Source organism: Diospyros lotus, chromosome 3, assembly GCF_014633365.1.
Source record: "Diospyros lotus cultivar Yz01 chromosome 3, ASM1463336v1, whole genome shotgun sequence".
In the NCBI taxonomy this organism is placed as follows: Eukaryota; Viridiplantae; Streptophyta; class Magnoliopsida; order Ericales; family Ebenaceae; genus Diospyros; species Diospyros lotus.
This window is the reverse complement of record NC_068340.1, coordinates 36,872,327-36,894,292: the sequence shown is the minus strand read 5'-3', so window position 1 is coordinate 36,894,292 and position 21,966 is coordinate 36,872,327. Positions and strand designations below refer to the sequence as shown.

General features: G+C 36.0%; 3 protein-coding genes across 5 annotated transcripts; 1 reads left to right on the top strand and 2 right to left on the bottom strand.

Moving 5' to 3' along the window:
- Positions 1 to 2,756: 2,756 nt before the first annotated feature.
- LOC127796375 (F-box protein At5g51370-like) lies at positions 2,757 to 5,420 on the bottom strand. The gene is made up of 3 exons (XM_052328473.1): positions 4,731 to 5,420; positions 3,865 to 4,609; positions 2,757 to 3,304 (listed from the first exon to the last, which is right to left on the bottom strand). Exons 1-3 carry the CDS (start codon positions 5,140 to 5,142, stop codon positions 3,037 to 3,039), a joined length of 1,425 nt encoding a protein of 474 aa, XP_052184433.1. The 5' UTR covers positions 5,143 to 5,420; the 3' UTR covers positions 2,757 to 3,036.
- A 2,557-nt stretch (positions 5,421 to 7,977) lies between these two features.
- On the bottom strand, positions 7,978 to 10,333 carry LOC127798531 (60S ribosomal protein L15-like). Its single transcript, XM_052332156.1, has 4 exons — positions 10,166 to 10,333; positions 9,627 to 9,793; positions 8,854 to 9,051; positions 7,978 to 8,442 (listed from the first exon to the last, which is right to left on the bottom strand). Exons 1-4 carry the CDS (start codon positions 10,167 to 10,169, stop codon positions 8,197 to 8,199), a joined length of 615 nt encoding a protein of 204 aa, XP_052188116.1. The 5' UTR covers positions 10,170 to 10,333; the 3' UTR covers positions 7,978 to 8,196.
- A 4,642-nt stretch (positions 10,334 to 14,975) lies between these two features.
- Positions 14,976 to 21,443, top strand: LOC127796781 (splicing factor-like protein 1). 3 transcript variants are annotated; one of them, XR_008022097.1, is made up of 2 exons: positions 14,976 to 18,387; positions 18,919 to 21,443. XR_008022097.1 is itself a non-coding variant. In XM_052329163.1 (2 exons), the coding sequence occupies exon 1, from the start codon at positions 15,223 to 15,225 to the stop codon at positions 17,614 to 17,616; it is 2,394 nt and encodes a 797-aa protein (XP_052185123.1). In that variant the 5' UTR covers positions 14,976 to 15,222; the 3' UTR covers positions 17,617 to 17,650; positions 18,919 to 21,443. The 3 variants fall into 3 exon arrangements, 2 of the variants coding, with proteins under 2 accessions (XP_052185123.1, XP_052185124.1); XM_052329163.1 differs by having other exon boundaries at positions 14,976 to 17,650; XM_052329164.1 differs by having other exon boundaries at positions 14,976 to 17,650; positions 18,161 to 21,443.
- Positions 21,444 to 21,966: the final 523 nt, after the last annotated feature.

Here is a 21,966-nt window from a genome sequence, read left to right as displayed (position 1 = left end):
CCCTTTTCTGCAATTATCTCTAACGTAGACCCTTTCTTAAATAGTATTTGTTAATTAATATATAGATAAAAAAGATAAATATAAAAATCATTTTATACTTTTAAAGATTATTCTTTTTGTGATTTAATTTTTAATTTTAAGTTTTAAATTCATTTTCAATTTTGAATATCCCTTTTGAAATTGTTAAAAATATTTTTTTTTCTATAGCATTTTTCACATTTTAAAAATTTTAAACATATTTGTAATGAAAACAGTTAAAATGAATTTTTGTTGTTTTGAATTTTTTTTATAAAAAAATTTATTATTTTTGAAAATATGTTTTTAAAAATATAAAATTAAATATATTATATTATTTTAAAAAACTAAAAACGGGTTAAAAATAGCAAAAAGGGTAGGGCTTTACTTTTTTTAATATATTTGTTAAACTTATTTAGTAACATTTAAAAAATAAGTCACGTGATTTTTTATCTAATATTTTTTAAACATGATTATCTCTTTCTTTTTTCCGATAAATATATTTTAGACATTATATATAAAAAATAGAATGACTCATATGTCCTTCAATAAATTTTAAATAATTTAATTTTTTTTTTTTTTTGAATGTTTCACAATCAAGTGGGTGATAATCATATTGGTATTATGTGGTTCTAAATAAAATAAATGTTATCCAAGTAAATTATATTATATCTGCAAAATATCAGTATTTTTTCATAAAAAATTTAGTTGCTAGGGCACAACATTTTAGTTGTTTAAGGGCAGGGGGTGCCAACTTCCTAATGCCAGGGCACTTGGCTTTGAGCAGTAGTTTGCATTTAAAGTATTAAGCTTTTTTATTTATTTTTAATGACATTGTTTAGTTATTAATGAAAAATTGACCACTCTTTGAAATAAACTTCAATAGTAATGTATGCTCAAAGTGCTTTTTTACAAGCTAACTAGGTTCATTGTTTTGGTATTTATGTTGTGACAAAATGATTACAGTTAAGAGGATTTAATCTAGCAAAAACAAGAAGATTTGTCTACTTGGACATTGCATCAACCTCAAAAAACTGTTTAATAAGAATATTTTGTAAACAATAAATTGCACCTAAATCCCTTATTATTTGAATCATTTGCACATAAACCCCCTTCTAGTTTAGAATTGGCTCTAGAAATTCACGTGGTTTGCATTTTTAGCAGACACCTAATTTTCGTTACAAATGACATTATCTAAGTTTTATTTAAGTGGAAATTAAAAAAAATAAATATTATTTGAGTTAAAATTAACTATTGTGCCATAAAAAATAAGTTGAAAAAAAATAAGAATTTTGATAGAAAAAATAAAAAGGCTCGCGGCAGTGTGCCACAAGCCGACTTTCGGCAAAGGGTTTGTCACAAGTGTCTTGCGACAGTGTGCCGTGGGCCCCCTTTATGATAGCGACTTTGCAGTAGTGTGCCACGAGCTCCCTTTGCAAAAACGACCTTGCGACAATATGCCACGAGCCCCTTTTTGCGAAAGCGGTCTTGCGATAAGTCTTGTGGCAAAATCTTGCAGCAGTGTGCCACAAGGCCTTGCGACAAAAACTTGATTGTAGCCACACATATCGAACATGGTTCATTCAACAAACGACACATGTCAGCACCAATCATCATTAAGAATTTTGCCCTATAAATACCCATATACAAGACATTGAAAATGGCTTCCAATTTCAGTAAAATTTATACTCATTAACTGCATCTTTATTGTTTTCGTGAATAGTTATCTAGATCCAATATTGACTTAAGCATCGAAGAGTCTTCGTGAACCAGGATTCTCGCGAACCTTCTAACCAATTTTTGAGCATCAACAAGGCGAAATCCTTGTGGCAAGACCTTGTAGTAGGACAAATCCTTGCGACAATACCTTATAGAGAAGGCAAAACCTTAAGGTGAAACCTTGTGGTGGAGGAAAAACCTTGTGGTAAAGACAAAACCTTGTGACTATCCTTGTGGCAAAAACAAAACCTTATGGTGAAACCTTGTGGCGAAGACAAAGCCCCACGGCGATACCTTGTGGCTAAGACAAAACTTTGCGGCGAGACATTGTGGTGAAGACAAAACCTTACGGCTAGACCTTGTGATTGAGGTAAATTCTTATGGTGAAGGTAAAATCTTGCGACGAAAATAAATCCTTGTGGTGAAGGCAAAATTTTGCGTCAAGACCTTGTGGTAGAGGTAAATCTTTGCAACGAGACATTGTGGCGAAAGCAAAACCTTAAGACGAGACCTTGTGGTGAAAGCAAAACCTTAAGATGAGACATTGTGGCGAAGACAAAACCTTGAGACAATACCTTATGGCGAAGACAAAACCTTGTGGCGAAGACCAAGCCTTGCGGCGAGACCTTATGGAGAAGATAAAACCTTGTGGTGAAGGCAAAGCTTTGCAGTAAGACCTTGTGGCGGAGGTAAATCCTTATGGCGAGATCTTATGGCGAAAGCAAAACCTTGAGGTGAAATATTGTGGTGAAGGTAAATCCTTGCGACGAAACCTTGTGGCGATGAAAAATCCTTGTGGCAATCTTTGCGGCGAGGAAGATTCTTGTGGCGAAATCCTTGCAATAAAACAAACCCTAACCGCAAAACCTTTACGGCAAGTATTTTTGTGGCAAGCTCCCTTGAGGCAACTTCTCTCACGACAACCACATCGAGCTCACGTGAACTCCACATCATAAATTTTAATTGTATTTTTAGAACAACATTAATCAAAAAAACTTAGTTAGAACCCATGGACAATGGGTCATGAATAGTGACTGTAAATGCTATAGTTTATTCTTTTCATTCTTCCTTGTTTATTCTCCATCATTTATCTCTCTCCCTTCCTTGTTTGGGCAGTGTCATTGACATCATTAAAAAAGTTGCAATACCCAACTTGAACGAAGTAAAATCTTCACTGCTTAAGCACATGTTATCGTCTTCCAACGAGGATATACTACTATAATGGCTATGATGTCAGAGTACACATAATTAGTAGCATTTCAAGAGATTTCAAGCATCATCGGTTGGCACGGACTCCGAGTCTCAAGCCTTCTTGAAGAATCTCCCACCTTTCTTTCCCATGCCAGTCCCCACGAGGCTTGACAAAAGAAGAGATTTGGTATCTGGTCTCCACGTCAATTCTTTCAGATCAGAAAACAAAGTGGAAAGTGCAGGACTTGCTTCACTGTCCTTTATGTTGTTACATGACACAACTCGAAGTCTCTGAAGCTCCTTCCACGAAAGAATCACAGATTCCAGGCCATGAGTTGTTAGTACAGCACAGCCTTCCACAGATAGGAACTTCACCCTCCTGCAAAACATTCAAGATATTGCAATCGCAACTTAACTTCCCCATCAATCAAAGAACCTTTTAAATGAATTGCCTATTAAGATACCATTTCATTTGATCAATTGTAACAAAACACTGAAAATGGCATACGTTGACTAGTTTTCTAAGTTAATCGGCTAGGAGAAGAACATTTGTTGGGATTTGATCACACTCCCCACTCAGAAATCAAGAGAGAAGGACACGAAAATAGAAATGTGATTTATTCTCAATAGACCAAAATAGAGTTTTTGCACGAACAAGGCTGTAAACTTTCACAATTGTCACAACTTTTAGATAATTGGTCGCTCACACAATCCAAAAACTGTACTTATCGAGTCCTGGCACACTATTTGTCTAACCCTACTTGATCTCATATCTCTACTCAACATGGGATTATTGAAAAGCTTCTTCTCAATCGGACCAAGTTTACCAAAGGAGCTAACCCCTAATCTACATCTAGTTAACACAATTAGAAACTGCTAAAGCCCGAATCAAGAATCCAAACCAATTAGTGGAAGTCAACTGCAAAGAAAGTCTCAAACCTGCAGATGCCTGCGATTCCAAACATGTCATTGTCCAGCCCCCAACAGTTCTGGAGAACAATCTCCCTTGCAGCTTCACAGACAAGAAACAAAGCTCTCAGACTCCGCTTGTCCCGCAATTGGCACCTCTCCAAATGCAGGCGCTCGAGCGTCGGGCAAGAACCCAAATACTCATCCGCCCCGGGAGATGAATCAATCCTCTTGCAAGATTGAAACTTCAAAGTCTTCAGATTGTCACAATAGGAAAGAGCACACAACCACCCACCATCTATTCTGTGATCTGTCAGAGTCATTTCTTCGAGCATCTGGCAACACTGCCCAATTGCCTTGATCCCATCGTAGCTTCCCTCGCATCCACTCAGCTCGAGCTTCACCAATCTCCGGCAACCCTGCGCCAGTATCGTCAACCCAATGTCCGAAACCAGAGACCCGAAAAACCCGTCTAAATTCCCGACCAATTTCAGAATCTGAAGATTCTGGCACGCCGCGATTCCGCGAAGAACCTGATCGTTGCATTTATGCAGCTCAAGTTCTTGCAATGTGGGGCACTCTTCGGCCACACAGAGCAACCCGATTTCGCTACAATTAAGAACCATGAGCCTTCTCAAATTTGGGTACCCATTGGCTAAAAGTTTCAAGGCGGAATCGACTTCGGCAACTGACAAAACGTGATTCTCGACGAACCCATTTCGGGGGAGATTTGAATCGAGATGGAAAGAGCCAAGTTTGTGATTCAATGTAATACCTGTTCAAGAGTAAAAATTAATGCTATAAAAGATAAAATTAACCTTTTATCAATCAGTTTAAGCTTTTAGAATTTAACATACTACCAAAGCAGGCAAAGTTTATCAGTTCAGACCTCATACCTGTGCTCTTAGGCGAAGCGACACATCCGCGGACTAGATCGACGTGAATTAGGTTTGGGAATCGGACGAATATGCGGCCGGAGACAATGAACTTCCAGTCGAGGACCTTGAGGGAGCGGACGAGGCGGCCTTGGAGGTTCAGCCAGCGTTTGGAGACGAGGAAGTTGGAGTTCCGTTGGGATTGGGGGAGCTTCGAGAGGATTTGGAGGAGAAGCTCGTCGGAGAGGAGCGAGGTTGGGTCAAGGACGAGCTTGGAGCGGTCGAAAAGCTGGGTTTTGGCCGAATCGGCGGCGGATTGGAGTTTCATGGCGAAGAGTGCTTGGTTGAGAGCCTTCTTGTTCTTGAGCCAGAGCTCCGACCAGCCGGGCTTCAATGGCGAGCCGGGCTCTGGCTTCACCGACGGAAACGACATCCTGTGCTCTGCTTCTTCTTCTTCTTCTTCTGCTACTCTGCATCGGCTGTTTCTCAGTCTAGATTGTCGTCTCTCCGCATCGCTGAAAACTCCGTTGCTTTCTTCTTTCTCTCCGGTGAACAAAAGTTGTTCTTGCCGTTATGGGAAGATTTTGGTTGTCGTTTGGACTGGGTCTGTCTGAGTTCTCTCTGCAACTGCAAGGATTTCTCTCTCTAACTCTCTCTCTCTCTCTCTCTCTCAGCTCCCAACGCCAACGGGCTTCTACTGGTGATTTGTAATTATTTACTTGTTGCTGCCACTTTTTGTTCCTTTCTGCGAATTTGAATTCTCCACGCAGACCTCACACGAGGGAAAGTCTTACAGTGCCCTGCATGATGTTGTAATTTTATAAAAGTTACTTTTCCCAATTTGGGAAATTAACGTTCTCAAAATGTATAAATTGAGATTTTGGCAAGGTTTAGAGACTATTATGGTTAGTGGTTACATTTTTTCAGTTTTTCTCTTCTCTTTTTTTTTCTCTCAAATCATCAATTAACCTCACTTTTCTTTACTTAAAATAAAATTTGGTATTTTTATTTTTAATTTATTTATAATAATAAAATAATACGTAATTATTTTAGAATAACTAGAGCATTGCGGTCTTTTTCTTAACATATAAATTTAATTTTTAACCAAAATATTATCTTAAATAAGGCCTTTCGTCAAAAATAAAATTATAAAAAAATAAGTATTTTCAAATTACAAAATTTAAAGAAATTTAGTAAATTTTAGTCAAGTAACCTAACGTCACTGCTTAGTGCTAGAATTGTTGGGTTAATTCATCCAAAACCCAATGTGATTTTGATCTTAATTGTGAACAATGTAACTAAAAACTTACTTGTGAGACATCACACCATGTAGCGTAATTTTTGTTCTTTTATTATTGTTAATTGTTTTAAATTAATTTCACACGTCAAACCATTTACTAATAAAAAAAATCTGATTTTAACGTGAGATTTTGATCTCCACGTGGCTTTCATTATGGTCACGTGAATACTAATTATTTTAATTAAAAAATATCAAAGGAAGTCAAAATCAAATTGATTATGGGGTAGTGTACCATTTTCAGCATAAATTACAAAGTTGCTATCAAAAGTTGAGGCACAAGCCTTGCAAAGCAGGGAAGGTTCCTTGTTTTGAGAGAAGATGAGAGTGGAATTCCTAAAACTGGACTTGGAAGCATCAAAACCAAACACGGACTTGACATGTGGTGTGCTCACTATCATTTTCTAGTGTCTTACTTATTTTTTTGTTTTGTTTTCTTTTTTTTTATAATTTTTTTATATTATTTTATGACGTACATGACGTGCAGGCAGGCAGACATGTCTTTGACTGGATAATTTTAGGTGCAACTTGCATTTAAAGATTCGATGACTCGCCGGATTCTGTAATTTACATTCTTTTTTTAATAATGAATAGTGGTTATAATTTATAATTATGATTATATGTCATTTAATTATATAAAATAAAAACTCAGAAAAATAATTAATTTTAAATAATAATATATCAAATTTTAATCTCCAGTAGATTAGATGAATTTTAAATTATAATCATTTTTATGTGTAGTTATATATTTGATATAAGATGCTTATAATTGAAATTATACTTAAAAAATAAGTCTTTCTCTACTCCTTTTGTTAAATTTTGTATGTTAGTCTTAAATTTTGATGTTGGCAAACAAAATCAAGCTTCATCAAGTCATCAACCCACAATATCTGTTTACTCGAAGAATGGGCGGATTAGATTGGAGAGCAACAATGCAGTGGCATAGTTTAAGATGCTAAGGTGATTACTTGACTACATAATATCTCTCTCTTTTCAATTAAAATTAACCTACAATCCCATTAGCTTAATGATTGCTCAAGTCTTGATATCTAGTAACCGTTCATAAGATTATTCTAGATTATTCTTTTGTGACGAGAATGAATGGCTTATAAACTAATAACCTCTCTGCATTTGTGTTCAAAGCCTTCAAGAGATGGATTTGAATTCATCTACTTATTTTCATCTCAGACCTAACTTTATGGCTATTAATATTGTGTCAAGACTTTTAAGAGTACGGCCGTGGGAGTCTTGGACGGTATTGAAGCAGCTGCCATTTAAGTTTCTTATTAGTGTCAAATTCCAAGGATTTCTATTGTTGTGTGAGAGCCTTAGAAATGAGTACAAATGTAAGACCAAGCGTCCAGGTTCTGGCTGTTTTGTTTGAGAAACTGTTATTTTAGGGTTCTGCCTAGGCACATGAGAGAACCTGAGAGTACATCTAGCTCAAGGAGGAAAACCAAATCATTCAGATGATACTTCAAGAGAGTCGAGATCTGCTGTACTCAATTGGCTATCCCTTTCCTAGGCCAACGAAAATCGGTAACATCAGCCATTATTAAATAATAATTTTTTAAAAAAAATTATAAATGACATATATGTTAATTATATATATTATAATTTGATTTTATAACTTTTTTGTTTGATTTTATAATTTCTTTTAAAAAATTACTATTTAATAATGGGTAATAATGGGTGATATAACTGATTTTCAAGCTGGACAGGAAAGGGACAGCCAATTGGGGACAGCAGATCTCAGCTCTGCTTCCAGAATATGAACAATCATGAATGAACATAGAACTTTCTGTAACCCCCCTTCATGTGTCTGCGTTTACAGATTAATCCTCTACGCTCCTCGTCTTCATAAAGCGTCAAAACATAGAACGTTCCCACCAGATGAAGCACTGAGAAGCAGCATATTAGATTAAACAAACTGGATATAAGCCCTCCAAATGAACAAACAAAAGCCGCATCTCAAAATAATCAAACAAAAATCCAATAACAATGGCGAAAAGGTAGTCAAACGTGACCCAAGAATCCCATATTACAACTATGGCAATTGATATTGTTAAACCAAGTTCAACCAAGAAATATGAAACTGCTGGTCTTAAAGCAAGAACAAGAAATCCAGGAAAAAGAAGACCCAAAACTAGGATGATAATAATAATAATAATAACTCCAACATGACAAAAATCAGCGGTAGCGGCGGAGAGAGAGCGTGTTGTTCCTCTTCCAAGTAGCCCTCCTTGATGGTCTTGCCTTGTGGTGCAAATGTCCCTTTCCACGAAGGCCTCTGTATTTCTTACCAGCAGAGGTGAGTCCACGAAGCTCTCTGTGCTTGTGAACTGGCTTGCAGATCCATTGGATCCTCGGGTCATTACGGATTGCATTATGGGCGGCATCAACCAAGATTACCTCGTAATATTTGTAAGTGGAATCCTGGAAAAACAGATATATGGAAAAATACATGAGGAAAAAAATAAAAAGGGACTTCCATATTATACAGGTAACAATCCAAGTGGCTAACACTGACCAATTGTGACAATCAACACATGCTTATCAGTAAGGACAGATAAATGAAACAAATAGAAAGCAATGGTCAATCATTTTCGAAAGCACTAGCAAAAATTCCCAAAAATTTCAAGATGCAGCCATGACATAACATTTACTATAAAAGAATTCCCAGGTCACCATCTCCAATGTTCTCCATTGATAAATTGAAATATCTATCTATGGTGAAAAGATCATATTGGCCTGAGCAATCATGCCACGGATTTCTGCAACAAAACTAAAACGAGGAAGATGGTTCAAGGGACTGAAAGGACAAGTAATTATTCACACAAACCTCACCTCATTGATCCAGTATGAGTTGAGAACCTTCAGCCCACCTAACTTCCGACCAGCACGTTCCTCCGCAACTGAGCGCTTGCTGCGTTGGAATTTCAGCTGAGTGACACCTTGATTTGTGGGTTTACCGTATACGATACCCTTAGGAACAGGTCGCTTTCTCCCACCACGTCTTACACGAACACGATAAATCACATAACCCTGTGGAAATAATTAACTCAGTTAACATGCACAAACAGTAGCCATGGTCTTAAAGTAATCAGATATACTTCAAGGCTTCAAGCAAACCACCAATATTCGCAAAAAAACACAACACTGCCCATTCCCACTTGAAAAGGGCTAGAGGAAAATAAAAAAAGTTCAAAAATAAAAAGGCAAAAACACTTTAGGTCATCTATGCGTGTCTCATGTCCCACAACTGGTACAAATTTGAAATCAGCATTCCTTAAAAATGATCAAATGCACTTTAGATCTATTGTTCCATGCAACCAAATATCTGACGCAAAAATGCATATCAAAATTAATCATACAAAAGGGAAGGTTGAAGCGCAAACCCAACTACAGAATGATAAAAAGCAATTAAGTAAACCACATTTGACGTGATAGCTAGTATAGACAAAGCACCATTATAGTTATCGACCATCCAATCATGTAAATTGACAATGAAGGCAAAGTCTCAGGCACAACCTAATAGTTCTCAGATAAGTTATGGTAAATTACTCATCTATAAGACTCAAACAAACATCAAAGAAATACATACACACTCGTATAAATACCTGCTTGGCCTTGTAACCCAATCGACGAGCCTTGTCAGGGCGAGTGGGGTGAGTGACACGCACAATCGAAGAATGCTGGCGATACTCCCAGCACCTCACCCTCAGCAAAAACCTCATCACATCCGACTGCTTCTTCCTCCATAGCTCCGACACGTAAGTGTATGCGCCTAACATTATTACCCCATTCAAACGCCATATTCACAAATCAGAACAAAGCCAAATGACAAGCCCCGTACAAATCGACGTCCGACACAGATAAAATTCTTCTTAAACATAAAAAATCTCTATTCCGAAAAGTGATAATTAAATCGACAACGACTGGCACATAGATTAAACAAAAAAACACAAAGAGAACAGAAACATAAAAGAGAATATCCAAACTTCATGCCAAATGCGAAACACAGAAAGACCGATGAGGAGAGGGTTTACAGAAAACCCATCAGAATCGGCGGAAAATAGGGTTATAATCAAAAAGCATCGCGAAAGATAATGAATATAGAGTTGCAGAGAAGGGGCGAAACAATTTGGGATATGCGTACCCATCCTTGACCCTCTGGAGCACGCTCTCTCTCCCCCCTCGCTGTGTCTCCGCTGCTGCTTCGGGCAGAGAATCTGTCATATATGAGACTGCAGTATAAATTAGGGTTTTTGAAGATGGAGGTGAGTTCTATAAAAGGACCAAAACAACCCCATGCTACCTACATATTCTGCGAATTGCCCTTGCCAGGTCTTTTAATTACAGGTGGGCTTGGACTTGGGCTTGAACTGAAAGCTATCGAGTCCACTCACGAGACCGCTGGGTCTCTATTCATCTAAATTTCCAAATTACGATTAGTTTAAAATGTAAAGCTGGGGTTGTGGGAAATTTCCGTTTTATTTTGATTTTTTATTTCACTTCATTTGTTTTGTTTGAGTTAAAAATATAAAATAGTAAATAATATTTGATTTTACTGCTAATTATCAATGTCATAATGAGATTAAAGGTACACATGGAAAGGGTTTTGATATATTTCACTTTCTTATTTCTTTTAATTTTGTTAGGTCTTGTTATATGTGTCTACAAAATTAAATAATAATTCATTATGTGACCATTAGAGTTTACTCTTTAATTTTTATGTAAATTTTAAAATAAAGTATGTGTTTACCGTAATGAAAAGTCATTTAATAAATTAATTATTATTTAATATTTGATTTGAGGGTCATTTATTATCTATTTGGGCTGGTTTTTTTGTAAGTGAACAAAGGACATTTAGGACTTCAAATTGGACGGTCAGATCATTTATTTAAGTTTTACAATTATAGTTTTGTATTTTGTAACAGCAAGTTAATTTTGATGATAACTTTCTAGCCTCTCATTTGTATTATTTTTTAAGTTATTCTTGATAGAGAGCTGATATGAGATTGTGTAGCTGTTGTTACTATTGCTAAATAATCATTTGTGGCTGTTTATTATTTATAGTGGAGTTTTGGAGTAGACCACTAAATCCCATGATTTTTACCCTTTCATATTAGAAGAAGTTTTTCACGTTAAAAATTATTTATCTCATGTATTGATTGTTTTATTATTGCTTAACTTATTTTTGTGCTCTATATATTAGCGTGTTTATTGTGTTTGTTCATCACATATTTAATTAAATAGAGGGAGTATGTGAATATTTGATTATTCTCTCTCTTCCATCATTTTTAATTTTGTTAGTTCATATTATATTGGTATAAAAAATAAATAATCATTCATTATGTTACAAGAGTTTACTTTTTAATTATATTATTTAAATTTTTAAATAATATAATTATTTTTAATTTTTATGTAATTTTTTAAATAATCATTCATTATGTTAGCTCATATGGTATTTACTTGTATAATTGTAATACCCCAAGAGTCTAAAAAAGAGTAGTATATATCGAGGATAAAAAAAAAAAATGAAACAATACCAGTTGGATACCTTTTGGGTTGAATGCAAGCAATGAACTTTCAAGTCAAGCGTGCTTGACATGGGGAAATCCAATGATAGGTGACCCCCTGAAAAGTTCGTGTAGACACATCAGGATAAGTTGTTCTGATTTTTCCTATCGCTCGATACGAGATGTTATAGGTGGTATCAGAAACCGACCCTCAAGCCTCTGAGCGCGGTGGTGGGGCAAACCTCAACGAAAACGCTGAGTCCCCAAACGGGGTGGGTGTAGGCACTTTAGGCAAATCCCACATCAGCCATGCAAATGGGGGAGATATGGGACTGATTGTAATGTCACATGACGATGACGTCATGTGCTCAAGAAGAGATAATGTAATACCCCAATAGTACAAATAAAAGTAGTATATATCGAGGATAGGGAATAAAATAAACAACACCAGTTTTGATACTTTTTGAGCTGAATGTAAGCAATGAACTCCCAAGTTAAGCGTGTTTGATTTGGAAAAATTCAAGAATGTGTGACCCCCTGAGAAGTTCGTATAGGCCCATCAGAGTAAGTTGTTCCGGTTCTTCCTATCACTCGATACGGGATGTTACAATAATAATATAATAAATATAATATAAAATAAGAGTATAATATACATGTGAGAACCATTAATATTGTTAAAAGGAATACAATCATGAAAAATTATTAAATTGCGTGTGAATTTTTATTTTTATTTTTATTTTATAACCCTATACTATAAATTATTAAACATACAAATTATTTTATAAATATTTTTGAAAATAAATATTGTATTATTTAAAATACAAAATATTATAACACATTTAATTATAAAATGATGGTTGAAATAAAAAATATACAATTAAACATGTAATTTAATAACTAAGAATATTATTTGTAGTTAATGCAAATAGAGATTAAGACATTTGCCCACAACTTATTAAAAATCAAATATGAAGTCTAAAAAGAGTAATATTATCACTTAAAAAAGATTATACCTTATTTGAATTTAGGTGATATTATCTATTTATATTTCTATTATGTTAAGATATGATAAAATTATTTTAACCTTATCGGATCAATTTTTTAATTATATCAAATAATTTAATCATGACATATAAAGTCTTTAACAACTTTTTATCTATTCCAAACAATTATTTTTTATGAGAGTTATTGACAAGTCTTAAATTATATGAGAGTTTTTTCAATGATAGACGAATCATTTATCATAAAAAATGAAGCTCTTAAACTTATATTATTCTCTTGTTTACCATACGTTGATCATTCATATAACATATTTATCTACAAATATATAAATATTAAGTAGATTATGTTATATTATAAATTATTTAAATAATTTTCAACAAGATTAACATGGTTTTGAATACTCAAAACATTTCAAATATATATAGTTATATCTTATAACTTTGTCAATATATTTTTATATTTTTACAATGTGTGTTAATTACTCTTTTATAGAATAAGGTTATCTATATGCAATGCACGAAAGTTCATATATATTGAATTTATTTAAAACTGACAACCTTATAACCATAAATTTCAAGAACTACACATTTTTCACAAACTAATAATTAATTTAATATATGATAAATATAAATAATTTATACAAAATAATAAATATTATGACAAGATATAATAAATTAGTAACATAAATAATAAAAATATAAAACATAATAAAATTTTCAAAAGAAATATGACAACATATGATAAATATAAATAGCCTATACAAAATATTAATTTTGTCAAAATAACTAAAAAATACTTATTTAAAATAATTCAATTTTGCCTAAATAACTAATTTAATATAACCTACAAACTAATTATTTTTAAAATTAAGTAATAATATAATTACATAAATTATTTTTCTGTCATTTATTTTAATTAAAATTTTAAAATTAATAATATGGATTAGATCTTGTCTCTTCACATACCAGTATGTTTACACATTCTTCAAATACTATTTAATCATTAAAAAAACTATTTACATGCACTGGGTATGTCCCACCTCGGTCACCTAGAGGGTGATTGCCCAGAGAGTGACTAAGAGGCTCACAAGTGTGGCAGGACTCTCAGACGTCGAAGGGTGATAGCTTGAGCTAACCAGTGGTTGTGGGCCCATGATGACACAATGTGTGTAATACCTCAAGAGCCTAGATGATGGTAGTATATATTGAGAATAAGTAAGGAATAAAATAACACCAATTGTATACCTTTGGGGCTGAATGTAAGTAAAAAACTCTCAAGTTAAGCATGTTTGACCTAGGGTAATCCAATGATAGGTGACCCCCCTGGAAAGTTCACGTAAGCCAACCAGGGTAAGTTGTCCCGAACCTTTCTATCGCTCGATGCGGGGTGTTACAAAAATGTGTGTTAACATTTGACGCCGTACGTGGGAAACCCCATAATGGTCATTACAACCCTCGATAAGGAAGGGGCCGATAAAGCTCCACCACACCTGTGAGAGGGATGGTGTGGATGCATTGGTTATGTCCCACCTCGGTCACCCAGAGTGTGACTGAGAGGCTCACAAGTGCGGTGAGACTTTTGGTCATTGAAGGGCGATAGCTTGAGCTAACTCGTGGTTATGGGCCCACGATGACACGATGTGTGTAATACCCCAAGAGTCCAGATGAGGGTAGTTATATCGAGAATAAGTAAAAAATGAAATAACACTAGCTGGATACATTTTGAGTTAAATGTAAACAAAGAATTCATAAGTTAAGCGTGCTTAACCTGAGGTAATTCGAGGATGAGTGACGCTCCTGGAAAGTTCATGTAGGCCTATCAGGGTAAGTTGTCCGGGACCTTTTTATCGCTCGATGCGGGGTGTTACAAAAATGTGTGTCAACAAATTGCAAGAATTACACATTTTTCACAAATTTAGACTTAATTAATGACCTATAAAAATTATATTTCAGGTAAGTAAAAAATAAATAAAATATCAAAATATATAAATTAAATTTTAAACCTCATAAATACTTTGAGTTAGGAAAAAAACCAAGTAAATGTTAATTCTTAGGACAATGACCAATGCAACATATGTGAAGTCTTGCAAATTAATGTGCATAAATTTATAAAATAAATTATTAGCAACTCAAATCTCTTATTTTATTTTTAAAAATACGACTCGAATGTTTAAAAATAATAGTGATATTTTGGTATTAATATATTATATTATATATCAAATTAATATAAACATATAATACATCAAAATAAGAATATCTCACAAAAGATCACCTATGAGTGTGTAAATAATATTTTTGTTTTATTTTAAATAAGTTATTGTAAGATGTAAAATATAAATTTTCACGCACTCAATATATGTCTTTTTTTGGGGGGAAAAATTGGCCCATTAAACCGAAAATAAAAGCGGGAATCAGATGGAACCTGCTCAGAGACCGAGCCCACAATTTCAGCCACAAGTTCCAAATCTAACCCTAGTTCAATCACTCTCTCTCTCTCTCTCTCTCTGAGGTTCATTATTATATATATCTGTAAACGTGAAACCAAATCCAAGTAAGTTTAAGCGTTACATCGTCCGGTTGCATTATTACCGCTGTCTCGATTCGTTGGTTTGAGACCTTTTAACTCCAGTTCTCGGCGGCCTCCGGCGGTGGGAAACGAGCTAATCTTCGTGCAGTTGAAGTTGAAGGATTCTATGGAGTCTCTTGGATCGCACCTCACGGAACCGAATTCCCAGTTTCAGAACTCGGCCGAAACCCTAGGCTCCTACAACCATGTTTCGTACGAGGCTTTGGCGTCTTCCGGTCAACAGGCTCCCCAAGCCCTAGGTTCGGGAGAAAATCCTTTTCACTCTGTTGCTTCCGATGATCCGAAGCAGGCCGTTTCGAACGCGGAAAACGGGCATAAGGAGTTTGGAGAGAAGGCGTCTGAGGATGCTCAGATTCACAAGCCGTTGGTGTGTGAAAACGGTTTAACCAACGCTCACAGCGGAACCGACAGGGACTGCTCTGGCGGGGAGGAGGAGACGTCCAGCAGACGGAGGAGGCGTAGCCGCTGGGACCCCCCTCCTAGCGATTCGAATGATGGTGCTGCCTGCAGCGATGGTACTGGGACTGGCGGCAGGAAGAGGAAGTCCCGGTGGGCTGATGAAGAACCGAAACCGGTAATTCAGTTGCCTGATTTCATGAAAGATTTCACTGGAGGTTTTGAGTTTGACCCTGAAATTCAAGCAATTAATAGTAGGCTTCTTGAGATAAGTAGAAAATTGCAATCTGGGTTACCGCTGGATGACCGGCCCGAGGGTGCTCGATCACCTTCGCCCGAACCCATATATGATAACATGGGAATACGAATAAACACTAGGGAATATAGGGCCCGTGAACGATTGAACAGGGAGAGGCAAGAAATTATATCACAGATTATTAAAAAGAATCCCGCATTTAAGCCCCCGGCTGACTATCGGCCACCAAAGCTTCACAAGAAGCTTTACATACCAATGAAAGAGTACCCAGGCTATAATTTCATTGGACTTATTATTGGGCCAAGGGGGAACACGCAGAAAAGAATGGAAAAAGAGACTGGAGCTAAAATTGTAATTCGGGGTAAAGGGTCAGTGAAAGAAGGTAAATTACTCCAGAAGAGGGACTTAAAACCCGATCCATCAGAGAATGAGGATTTACATGTCTTAGTGGAAGCAGATACACAAGAATCCCTTGATGCTGCAGCAGGCATGGTGGAAAAGCTCTTACAGCCTGTTGACGAAGTCCTTAATGAACATAAGAGGCAACAGCTCAGGGAACTTGCTGCTTTAAATGGAACTATAAGAGATGAGGAGTATTGTAGATTATGTGGTGAAGCAGGCCACAGACAGTTTGCTTGTCCTTCTCGTACTTCAACTTTCAAAAGTGATGTTCTCTGTAAAATATGTGGTGATGGTGGGCATCCAACCATTGATTGTCCAGTGAAGGGAACGACAGGTAAGAAAATGGATGATGAGTATCAGAACTTCTTAGCAGAGTTAGGAGGGGCAGTCCCTGATTCTTTGTCTAAGCAAAGCAGTGGAATTCTAGCCCTTGGTTCAGGCAGTTCGGGAAGCAATCTTCCTTGGGCAAGTGGTAACGGTGCTGGTGGCACCACACAAGCAGGCTTGGGGACAAATGGAGTAAAAAAAGAATACGATGATACAAATTTATACATTGGTTACTTGCCACCTACTCTTGATGATGATGGCTTAATCAGGTTGTTTACACCTTTTGGTGATATAGTGATGGCTAAGGTTATTAAGGACCGGGTTACTGGATTGAGCAAGGGTTATGGTTTTGTTAAATATTCTGATGTTCAACAGGCCAATAATGCTATTGCTAGTATGAATGGCCATCGTCTAGATGGTAGAACAATTGCTGTGAGAGTTGCTGGTAAGCCCCCCCAGCCTGCTGTTCCTCCAGGTCCTCCCACTTCGGCTGTCCCTACATATCCTGTTCAAAGCCATGCTGCTGGTGCCTATCCATCCCAGCAGTTTACTCAAGGTGGTCCACTTGGGAATGCACCTCCTGGGAGCTATGCTGCTGCTCCAGTTCCATGGGCACCACCTGTACCTCCTCCTTATGCTTCTTATCCTCCTCCCCCACCAGGATCAGCCGTGTATACCCCTATCCCAGGTCAACCACTGCCTGCTTACGGAGTTCAATATCCCCCACCAATGACAGTTTCTTCTGCCACATCATCAGAGACTGTATCTTCTGGTGAATTACAACAAAGCTACCCACCTGGGGTGCAATCTCAAAGTACCTCTTCTGTTCAAGGTGTTCCTTCCAATGTATATGGGAACTCTGCAGCAGCAATGCCCCCAGACATTCAACCTGCTTATCCAACTTCTTTTGCTTACCCATCCTATTATGGTGTAGCTCCCCAACAACCCCCTCCTCCCCCACCTCCTCCTGTGTCTCAGCCAGCACTGGACCAGCCACCGAGCATTGGAAATGTCCCTTGGGCACCAAATCCACCAGTTCCTCGGCCTGTTACAACAGCTGACAAGACTACTTATGGTGCAGATACAGAGTATGAGAAGTTCATGGCAGAGATGAAGTAGTGAGGCTTTGTGAATACTGCATTTGGATTGACAGGTAAGATTGCTGGAGCCCGGCCTTTCTCTTATTGTCATTGCTTGTTATTTTTTGCTTATCTCCAGATAGTTTGGTTGGTCAAACAGTTGGTTAGTCCTATTTTTCTTCATCTGATGGTAACCACCAGATGCTCTTTTACAGTATGTCCCGGATTAGTCCTCTACGAGGAACCTGTTTCTACCTAAGCTGTAGCATCATATTGTTGGATCTTGGGCAAATTTATGCTAGTAGAGGCTAAAATTTATGACTAGTAGAAGTTCTTTAAAGAGAAAAATCAGACACCAGATCCCTCATTCTCTTGGTTTGATGTGATATTTGTCAATCCTAGCCAGCAGAAATGATATAGAAATTCTCCTTCAGTTCTTCCAAAATTTTCATTATATGTGCATTATTCACCATATCTTCTTATTTTATGATATATGCACGGAAGAAATTAAGACTAAACATATTGAGTGATCTGTAGCAATATATTATGGGTTCTTTCTAACATCTACTTATTTCAATGAACAGGGATGGCTTAGAAGTATATCGTGCCTAAAAAATCTAGCAGCAGAACCAGTATTTTCATCTGCATACATCATATACTTGGTTTAAATTTTAGTGAAGTAAAATAGATGGTACCAGTCCCTCGTAAGCCCCATAGATCCAATGAAATTTTTGTGGTTTTGCCTAACATTTTGTATTTGATCAGTGGACAAGTAGGGTCACATTCTGCATCAGCAATCTTCAGATTACAGGTTATCATCTCATGCAGATACACATATAGTTAAACTATTATGATTGTTGTTGAGCTTATGGGCAGAAATTTATTTTTAAGAATGTTGGATCGACACGTAGATTTCTGCCCTCTCTATGCATGTATGTAGCATATTCTTATGTATGAACCTATTGATTTATCTTTGGTGTGAGGGTATCCAAAATTAACATTCCACAGGACAAGTGTTTCTCTGTTATTTGTAGTTCTTTTGGCCCCAAGAAACTCAGTTCAAGCATATGGTGATGTATTTCCCATATAAATTGTTTTGAGCCTGGCTCTGCATTATTAGGCGATACCAGCCTGATAATATATATATATATATATATATGTTGATGTGCTACTCTTGTTTCTTTGAGTGATCCTCCTTTATAATGTTACCTTTTTGTCTCAAAAAATTAAGTGTCTTAAGGAAAAGTGTTATGCTGTCCTCTTTTTTGTTCCATTGCTTTTTGTATACTGTTTTCACATTTCTTAACATTATCTCTTTGTTACTGTTGCAATATTTTGACAGGCGTGAATCATTCTTGGAGCTCTTGTGAACCTGATTTCTTACCTCTTGCCATGACTTCTTGTTGGAAGTTTGGGACTCACATCTTTAACCTTGCTGTACTATTATTACATTTGCAGAGACATGGCCAAAGTGTTTAGTTCATTCAGTCTTTTTGATGGAGTAGTCATTCAGAAGCTTCTTAATTTTTGGCTCATCTATGTACGGCTTGAGTTCATCATTGGGATGGTTGTTGGCGTCCACATGGCTTCTCCTTTCTAATACTTTCTCTTCTGTTTTTGTGTGTGAGGTTTTTTTTAGTTAGTTACTAACTTTTGTACTGTTCTATTTTGGTTGACTTTTTTGGTTAACTATTTTGTTGGTCCTTTAACTGTGTGCTTTCTTCTCTAATTGATGCCTCATTTTCACTGTGACAATTTTCCTAAGTTGTCATAGTTGGCTCTTTGCCATGAACCTGAAGCAGCCAGATGTGTCAGTTCATTATCCCCTGAAGATTCTGGGGTATGTGAGATATGTAATTCTCATTACTTTTTGTATAATTCTGTTTAGCTTTTATTTTGCTACTCTGATGACCATTTTAGTTCATGTGTGACAGGTGAAAGAACTTCTATTTGTGCAACATTTGGCCTTTATCCATTCTCATAAGATTTCTAGTGGTAATTGTAGAAACTTTGTTAGACATAGACCTGAAAAATTAGTCTAGTTTGAGTTTAATTATGTTGGTCTAGATACAAAAGTGATTAGAGATAGGGAGTGATATATTGCAAATGCGGTTGTTAAGGAAAGAGGAAGGTATAATAAGGAATGGTAAAGAAGTATTTACAATCTTGTAATTGTTTGGGGCCACTCTCTTTAGAAGATGCTTGGCTACTGCAATTTTGATGACACAGCATTTGAAAATTGCATTTTTGCCGAAGAGAATTCCAGGCAAGCACAATTTTGTTTCTTTCAAGAATATATTGAAGAAGAACTTGAATTGGATTTTGAAGTTTGTCCTTGCACAGGTAGAATTAATACTGCTAAGCAAAGTTTATCCTTGTCTATTTCAAAGACTGGATATAAGAGAAGTGGTCTAGATAATAAAGAAAAAAATGGCCTCCTTGGGGGAAGTCCTTAATTGTTAAATAATCTCCACTGCAAGTACCACCTCACCCTGATCCAAAGAGCCTCGTGAAACAGTCTAAAGGAAACAAATCTCTCTGTTTCTATTATTATTTTATAGTTGGAACTGGTGAGACCTTGTTTTCATGTCTGGAATTTTTTCATGAATGCTCAACTTTTAGGCCATTTGGGTCTGTATTTTGTTATTTTTTCTTTGGCATGCTAAGTTATGTACAATTTCTCTGGTACATCGTGTACGACTTCTGAGTGCTTGCACAGCACTCAGCATCTGCTATGAGAGTTAGAGTGAATTTGGAAGGGTAGGAAGAGCATGACAGTACCAATCTCAGAGCCATAGGTTCCCTGATGGCTCAAAAATTTTGGACTATATTTTAATTGTATATATAACTAACATTATTTGTTCCTTAGAAGTAGTCTTATTTGACATTATTAGAACCTTATAGCTGATATATTTGGCTAGTACTTAACTGGGTCATGTGTGAGAGGAATAATAATGGATAAGAGTTCAATTCCTCTCCTGCTTTCATCTGTACTGTTCTTGGTGTGGTTTAATTAGGAAATATTGCATTTATTTTTAATAGCGTGAGTATTTATTTTCTAGGTTGTCTTTATTAGTATATTGTGAATCATTTTTCTGCATTATAATTTTGTCAAAAGTTTTCTTTCTTGGATCAGTCTGCAACAGGTAAAAATATGATTTTGTTTTCTTCATTGTTTTTGTATCACAACTTGTATACTTACTTCTTTGTAAATTATTGAATATAATGATTGGATTTCTCTCGTTTTAATCTCTTTGGATATTATTTGTCCAACTTTTGGAACTTTTACAGTACTCATAATGTGATACTTTTTCACTGACCAGGCAAAGTGCGTTGGGTTTTATATTTTTATGTCAACCTTTAAGCTATCAAAACTTGGCCAATCAACATTGACGTTACTTGTTCTTTTAACCTTCACTTTGAGATAGTATTTGTGGTAGAATCTAGTTTTGGTATAATTATTAAGCAGTTAATCTTGAGTGGTACTTTACCTGCTGACCATTCCATCTATCATTCTACTGATTGTGATTTGTAGGTTTCTGCATTTATCCTGCATTCAACAAGAATTTTCCTTTCTTGTTTTGATTGAATTCAACTAAAAGTAGATGTGCACGTAAAATTTCATTTTTGTGCATAGCTCCCTTTCTGCAAATTCTTTGAAGCAATATGATGAAATCTGCTCCGCTAAAAATCCTCTCAAGTTCCATGATATATTTATATTTTCTGAAGCTTGCCCTGGTTGTTTTGAGTTTGAGAAGAGTGGAATTCCAAATCTTAGGAGATTGTACCATGACTCTCAAATTGTGTTGAGGCCACTAGGCCCGCTACTACTACAACAACAGTACGTGTACAAGCCTTAATCTCGCTGTAAGAATTCTAGATCTCCATTCATTTTTATCCATGGACGGATCCTTTGTAAAGATATTATGTCCTATTTATTTCAAGTCTTTCCACTAATATCGTCTTTTGTTTTCTTTGCTTTTCTACAAACTTTGTTTATTTCCTCTATTAGCCTCACAGGTGCATCAATTAATCTTTTTCTCACATGTCTCAAATATTTTAATTTTTATTTTGGCCTTTTTTCTAAAATAGATGCCATTCCAACTTTTTACATATGATTTTGTTTCTTATTTTCTTGAAGCCACCATAGTCAATAATTTCTTATACCTGTATAAGAAGAAAATTACATGAAACTAAAAATGATCTCTTTAGTTTGGTGATGCCACTGCTGATGATAATCTTATTGATTGTGTGGAACTTTTATTTTGTTGTTTGATTTTGACATGTCTGGCCAGCACAAAAAAATGTCAATGAATGATGCCTCCACAAAGCACAGCAGCTGTCCCAATGTCATTTAGGTTCCTTCTTGATTCTTCCTCCCGTTTCTTTT

Excerpts from the sequence above, each read along its gene's own strand:
- LOC127798531 (XM_052332156.1), bottom strand. Across the intron at positions 9,052-9,626 it reads TGGGTTACAAGGCCAAGCAG|GGTTATGTGATTTATCGTGT; the intron begins GTATTTATACGA and ends TTATTTCCACAG. Across the intron at positions 8,443-8,853 it reads ACTCATACTGGATCAATGAG|GATTCCACTTACAAATATTA; the intron begins GTGAGGTTTGTG and ends CTGTTTTTCCAG.
- LOC127796781 (XM_052329163.1), top strand. The coding sequence starts at position 15,223 with ATGGAGTCTCTTGGATCGCACCTCACGGAACCGAATTCCCAGTTTCAG.
- LOC127796375 (XM_052328473.1), bottom strand. The coding sequence starts at position 5,142 with ATGTCGTTTCCGTCGGTGAAGCCAGAGCCCGGCTCGCCATTGAAGCCC. Across the intron at positions 4,610-4,730 it reads CGCTTCGCCTAAGAGCACAG|GTATTACATTGAATCACAAA; the intron begins GTATGAGGTCTG and ends ACTCTTGAACAG. Across the intron at positions 3,305-3,864 it reads GGAATCGCAGGCATCTGCAG|GAGGGTGAAGTTCCTATCTG; the intron begins GTTTGAGACTTT and ends AATGTTTTGCAG.